Genomic DNA, 7303 nt, shown 5'->3' on the forward strand with positions numbered 1-7303 from the left:
TCCGCGCCGACCGAAGCCTCACGGATGTGCGACATGTGGCAGCTTCCGGGTGGCCTGATGATTCGGCGCGCCCCATCCCTGGGCGACCGCACCACCCCCATTAAATGCAGGGGGCACCGGCCCAACCACCTCCGACACGTGGCAAGCGGGGCCGCGGTTCCGCATTAAAGCGCCCGCGCCGATTCGCGTTCCCGATGGAACGCCTGACAGTGCACCATGATGGTCTGCGTTCCCCAGAAGGCGCCGGATATCCGGTCGTCTGACACCAAATCATCCGGCACCCGACCTCCTGACGCTGACGTGACGTCTGACGACGACAGGACGTGACGTCTGACACCTGACACCGACTAGACGTCTAACGCCAGCGAATCGCTCGGCATTCATGAGACGCCTGACATCGGATCAACCCTCGGTACGGTCGAAACTTGGCATACGACGAATCCACTCCTGTTCACCCAGGATTGCTGCCCGAATAAAAGCATCGGCCAGCTCACCGTCCGACTCAGAAGTGGAGGGGGGCAACTGTTGGGGAATACCCACCGATGGACCGACCGACCGACTAACGGGCGGACCGACCGACCGACTGACGGCCGAAGGGACCGACCGACCGACCGACCGACTGACCGCCGGAGGGACCGACCGACCGACCGATCGACCAACTGGCCGACCGACCGACAGGCGGAGGGACCGACCGACTAACGACCGGAGGCACCGACCGCCCGACTGACGGACGCCATCGCCGGCCGATTAACGGCCCACTACCGACTGAGAATGTGTCAGTCGGGCATACCTTCCTGACCGACCGAACCCGGAGGTCTGATGGCCGACTCACGTAAGCCGCCCCGACCAACGGAGGGACCCGACGCCACTCAGCTGGCCACCGACCTAGGGTCGGTCGGCTCCTCCGATCGCCGTACAGCCGCCAGACCTTGTCAGTCCTGACAGCAACATGCGGCACGGACATCTAGGGGCATTGTCCCGTCGAGGGCGTTGTCAACCCTGGTGATTTGACAGCCCCACGGCGACGTGACACTTTCACGGCGACTCTGACAATCTACAGTGAGTTGACAATTCCTCAATTGTCCGCGCCATTAATGACGGCGCCATACCTGCTCCACTATATATATCGGGGAGGGCAATAGTGCAAGGAATCAGTCCATTTCTCGACTCCAAAACCACAGGCTCGCACCTCTCTCCCTCTCTCCCTCGATTGAGCTCTCTGTCTTCATTTCACTGTTGCCCAGTCACCTCTCTGACTTGACCGTCAGAGGGTCTCCGCCGGAGCCACCTCCGGTCAGTGTGGACTTCTCGTTTTGCAGGTGCACGTTCCCCGGTGATCGGACGACGAGGCGATTGGCCACAACAATACTGATCTAAACCACCCCAAGGTGACATAGACAAGCTGAATCTGGCATATGGGATATGGAACCTCCTTCCATGCATAAATTCTTTGGCACCTGCTCAAAAGTGAATATCATGAATCAAAATCTGTTTGAAATTACCAAGGAAGCAATGGATTTTCTCAGTCCTTTTGCTACCTCATCTTGATCAATCGCCAGAGATTCTTGATCAGGCGAGCACTTTTGCAGGCTAGTTATTGCAGCAACGCCATTTCTGTCAAGTGAAGTGCTTGCTCTCAGATGCTTGAGGTTGTGAAATAAAGGAAGACTCTGAACAATCTCTCCTTCGCAGGGGATACTTGAAGAAGAATAAGATGGAAGTATAAGGATCACAGAATGCTGGTGGAAAGAGGAATAAGGAGGAATTTTAACACCCAACTGGCATGCCCGGTAAGAAAGTTCCTTACTCTCTGTAATGATCCATATCCCCATGAATTTCAGAAGCCCTTCCATCCTTGAATTTGGAAGAATCACCCTACTGTATTATTTGGAATGTAACGGCCCAAAACTTCACCCAAAAAGACTACCCAGAATTTATTATTTAGGTTCCGTGGTCCTATACAAATATCCAACATCTTCCTAACAAACAACCGATATGAGATTAATACTCGTCATCCTCATATAGAAAATGATATCTTTTTAGTGTGACCATCTATAGCTTAAAAAGATATTAAAAGCATTCAATCAATCAAGCAAGTTTCGTAAAGAGTCCCCTTAATACAGAGCACATCACTATCTCTATCTTCTATTATTAAAAGGATTTGGAGAGATTAGTGTCTAGATTTCAGAAAAGATATAAAAATTGATAGAAAAATCAAGCATGCCTTGTCATCAAAAATGCTGTAGAGTTCATAAAGTAAAGAAATTCAAGAACAAAAAAAAAAAAAAAAAAATCTCATCCTAGGTCTACTACTACTCTCACTCTCTCGTTCTCTACGTTTCTTTCTTTTCTTCGGACTCTACTTGATATTTGTTCGGCCATGAACTGCATTCTTTTTTGATGTAAGCCATGAACTACATTCAAAACCTTCCCCAAGTGAGTATAATTCCAATCCCTCCACTTCTTGTTTTCTTTCTCTCTCTTTGTTTATCTCTTTAGTTCTCTACTTTTTACCACCGTTCGAAATCCCCTGCTCCCCTTTTATAAGCCATGAAAGCCCGCTCAAGAACACCTCCAATCTTGTAACTCGTACAGGTTTCCAACTCTCTCGGCTTTCTTGAATTGGTTTGTGTCTTTTCGTACTGGATCCTCGGTTCTTTTCGTGCTTTATTTGGGAACTTGCTTTTGGATTCTTGAGTAGGGGATGATTCAAGCTAATCTTTTAGTGAAACTATCATCATAATGTAAATTATTATTTCTTTCTGTAATCCTTTCCATCTACTCTGCATGCTTTCTGACATGATTGATGGTTGAATTTTAAAAATTTAGCTGGTTACTCGCATATATTTTTCAAGCCTAGGTGTTTTAGATATTTGGCCCTAACCTATTAGGAAATGATCAAAATGCCTTCAACTGTTCGGATTTCACTTCATCATATGGGTTTTCGTTAATTGCAATCATTAAGCTGGGTCAATTAGAAACACGGATATGAACTATCTGAACAACCCAATCAATGAGTTATGATCGTATGGAATATTGTGCATGGTGTACCATGGTCGCATGTTATCATGTGATTAAGATGTGGATTAAGTTGTATAATTTCAATCAGATTAATCTCATCAAGTTTCATAAGAGACAAGGATCATATATATCTGATAGTGAGCCTCATAAACATAGCAAAAGTTGTAGATAAATTAATTTTATGTGACAGTCATAACTGTTGTGAATGGAAGATAAAGAATAGTCGTAAGTGTTATAATGAGCCACCTAGGCAGCATATTTGGTGATGTTTGTAAACATCATAATAGAACAGTAAAATATATAATAGTTAAAAATATCATCAAATTTTGGAAATTAGAAAGGTCATTTCATGTTTCGCAATGTTTTCATATATTAGACATAAAGTTGAAAAGCAATATTTATGACAAACATTGAAATAACTTATGATCTACACCAATCTTTATTGGAAACATTTCTTAAACTTAGAATGGAGGAGGCTTAAATGATACTTCTGACAATATAAGAAAAACATTGCTTAAACTCTATTTTGTTATTTCTTTCAACGATGATTTTCCATATCCACAATAGACCCTACTTGTCGTAGAAATATCTTGGAGATTATTTAAACTCAATTACATATTTTTAACTTTTTCATCTAAACATTTAATAGACGAAATGGATAACTTTGATGATATCACGATGCTATGTACTGATTTGATCTATGACCTAAAAATATCCAAATTAACAGAATATTGATCTATATGAGATTTAAAATATTTTGATCAATTTCAATTATTTGAATATACAAATTATATGGTCTATAGCATATTTTTACTATTTATCTTTTGGTTATATATATAGATGAAAGGTCTCCAAATGAAAATAAGAAATTTCAGTTATTAAGCATTTTAAATATTGCAAATCATTACTAATGATGTAGATTTTCATTTAGAGAGGGCCTTAATTTTATTTTATTTTTTTTCTGAAGTATTCAGGACTAAATACTCTATATTCTAAGTTGGTATGGATTTTTTTAGTTGCCGGAAAATGTTTCTATTTAACTCTTATCATCATCGTCATTGTTTTTCCTATGGGATATTAAGGTTGGGTAAGGTTGTCATTTGATAATTTTTGGTGTCCATTTGAATCAAAACATGTCCCTCTATTATTGCATGATAATATGATAACTTGGATCACAAGCTTGCAACCGTAAATTTGAAATACAATCATATTTTCATGAAAAAATTACACATAAAAATTCATACGTAACATTTGATTGTTTGGTAAAGGAAATATTTGTTTACTAAAAAATTCGACAAAATTTATTTTTTATACTCATAGTAGTTATAGATATCCTGATTATGGTAGACCGACCAAAAAATACAAGAAGCTATACTGTTGTTCCATTTTATAGATCAAAATAACTCTAGCCTTCTCCGAGGCTAGTACATGAATAAGGTTACTTATTTAGGTAATTTTTATTCTGCTAAAATGGTGAAATATAAATACTGCTCCATAAAATAAGAGAAATTTATTCCTGCACTTATCCCTCCAACTAAATATCAAAGTAGTTTATTTCTAGAAAAACTCTCCAGCCTAGAGGACAAACCCGGCCCACTAGACCAAACTCTTACCTAACGTCTTCGGCTTGTCAGGTGACACTCTGATCGTGTTACGCGAGGCAGGCCGGGCGCGGTGCAACAGTAACCGGGAAGTTCGCATCAGTTCATGTTTTCCACGAAACCGTTTGGGTTGCATCTTTGGCACGAATGAATGATCTATGTTCTTTCGCACTTCGACCGTTGGATCTCGCCCTGCACAGCTATCAAAGCATTTCGAACGCCATGGCGCTGGCCCTGGTGCGCGATCCAACGGTGGATTCGCGCGAAGGAAGCTGAATCCTTCTTTCTTGCGAAAGATACAATCGCCGTCCGTATGTCTCATGGCTTCGTGGAATTCTCCGGTTGGCACCAACCCCACGGTGTTAGGTGGTGACTTCTGGGCCCGTCAACCTGAAGCTGGTCACCAAGTCGGTCAATGGAAAACCCTTTTTTTTTTTTTTTTGGGTCCTGAGACTTCGCCCCTCCAGGGCGCGGGAACCATCTCTCCCCACATGCGACCACAAAGGTTGCATGCCGCCAATGAACTTCTCTTAACTTGAGCTCATTGCATGCACCCTCTACTCTTTCCTCCTTTCGTTCTCTATAAATAACTCTTTTAATTCCCCTCCTCCACATGTAGCACCCAACCCATCGATCCCCACGATCACTTTCCTCCTTTGTCCTATAAACATTTTGCTACCAGAAACTGAACAAACTAGATCTCCACCGGTTTCTCTTGATAGCCAGACATAATCCCAGTACCTTCCAACTCTCTCCGCCAACCCAGATGGGCAGTCTACCGCTAGACATCTTCCACCTTCTAGACCCTGATGTCCTCGCCAGTGAGTCTCGTGTTGTGGTCGACTTTATAGCCGACTATTATCGAGACATCGAGCAATTACCGGTTCGAAGCCAAGTAGAGCCGGGATATCTTAGCAAGCGTCTCCCTGATTCAGCTCCTTATCTCCCCCAGTCCATTGATGCCATCCTGGAAGATATCCGCGAGGACATCATCCCTGGTCTAACCCATTGGCAGAGCCCGAACTTTTATGCCTACTTTCAAGCCAACGCGAGCACTGCCGGGTTTCTCGGTGAGATGCTTTGCTCCGGCCTGAACGTTGTGGGATTCAATTGGATCTCATCACCAGCTGCCACCGAGCTTGAGGGTATTGTTATGGATTGGATGGGAAAGATGCTCAAACTCCCATCTTCATTTTTATTCTCGGGTGGTCAAGGTGGCGGTGGTGTGCTGCATGGCAGCACGTGCGAGGCCGTGGTGTGTACACTAGCAGCAGCACGCGATAGGGCCTTGAGCAAGATCGGGGCTGATGGTATCACCAAATTGGTGGTGTATGCCTCTGATCAAACACATTTCACTGTTCAGAAGGCGTCCAAACTCATCGGCATCCCACCATCCAACTTCAGGGCAATTCCCACAACAGCTGCATCAGGCTATGCACTGACTCCCGATAGTGTTCGGTCCACCATGGAGGCAGACATCGCCACAGGGTTGGTGCCCTTGTACCTTTGCGCCACGGTCGGCACCACTGCTGTGGGAGCCGTCGATCCGTTGCTAGAGCTCGGCAAAGTCGCAAAAGAGTATGGTGTTTGGTATCATATTGACGCAGCTTATGCTGGTAGTTCGGGTATATGCCCTGAATTCCGGCATTACTTTGATGGTGTGGAGCTTGCCCACTCGATCAGCATGAATCCCCATAAGTGGTTCCTCACCAATATGGACTGCTGCTGCCTGTGGCTCAGGAGCCCTTCTGCACTGGTGGATTCTCTATCTACTTGTCCTGAAATATTGAGGAACAAAGCCAGTGATGCCAAGATTGTGGTGGACTATAAGGACTGGCAGATTGCACTGAGTCGGCGCTTCCGAGCTATGAAGTTATGGGTGGTCATCCGGAGGTATGGCGTCGCGAAACTGATGGAGCACATACGGAGTGACGTCGCGATGGCCAAGCACTTCGAGAGGCTGGTGGCGATGGACCAGAGGTTCGAGGTGGTGGTGCCTCGGAGATTCTCGTTGGTGTGCTTTCGACTTAAACCAAGGTTCGAAGGAGATGATGCTTCGGTGCTGAACAGAAGGCTACTTGAGCAAGTGAACTCAAGTGGACGAGCTTTCATGACGCATGCGGTGGTGGGCGGCATGTTCATGATACGTTTTGCAGTTGGAACCACCCTGACGGAGATGCGCCATGTTGAGGCTACATGGAAGCTCATTCAATCCAAAGCTGACGAAATAATAGTCGAGGGTCCACGCAACAAAGTTTCTTCTCCAACTGGTTTACCTTAGAACTTCTACCATAAAGTGTTTATATTTTTCTTCTTTTTCCTTTTTTTTTTTTGCTTTTTTGTGGGTTTTGTGGGTGGTCTACGTTCGGTCACGATCCAGGTGCACATTCAAGGGTGCTATGCATGGCATCTACTTTATGTTCTAAGGCTGTAATAAAAGTGTGCCTAAATTATTCTGTTGTATCTTTATATTTTTTTGGTTAAAAGCTGTTGTACCTTTATATAAAAGCCCTCCCAGGTACCCCAGCAACAATCCTCACCCCTCTCTCTCATACGCGAAGATAATTACCGTTTTCATGATAAAGATAACTAAATCCCTTTAATTTTTGTGGGCTGCTTAACTTTTGATCCTACTTTATTGTCCGTTTGAGGCCCTCCGGCTTGCTAACAAAAAAGTTTGC

At 44.4% G+C, this 7303-nt stretch overlaps 1 protein-coding gene across 1 annotated transcript; it reads left to right on the top strand.

Moving 5' to 3' along the window:
• The first annotated feature begins 5265 nt into the window (after nt 1–5265).
• LOC105032787 (tyrosine decarboxylase-like) lies at nt 5266–7040 on the top strand. The gene has a single exon (XM_010907353.3). The coding sequence runs from the start codon at nt 5389–5391 to the stop codon at nt 6901–6903; it is 1515 nt and encodes a 504-aa protein (XP_010905655.1). The 5' UTR covers nt 5266–5388; the 3' UTR covers nt 6904–7040.
• Nucleotides 7041–7303: the final 263 nt, after the last annotated feature.

This window comes from Elaeis guineensis, chromosome 2 (assembly GCF_000442705.2).
Source record: "Elaeis guineensis isolate ETL-2024a chromosome 2, EG11, whole genome shotgun sequence".
Lineage (NCBI taxonomy): Eukaryota > Viridiplantae > Streptophyta > Magnoliopsida > Arecales > Arecaceae > Elaeis > Elaeis guineensis.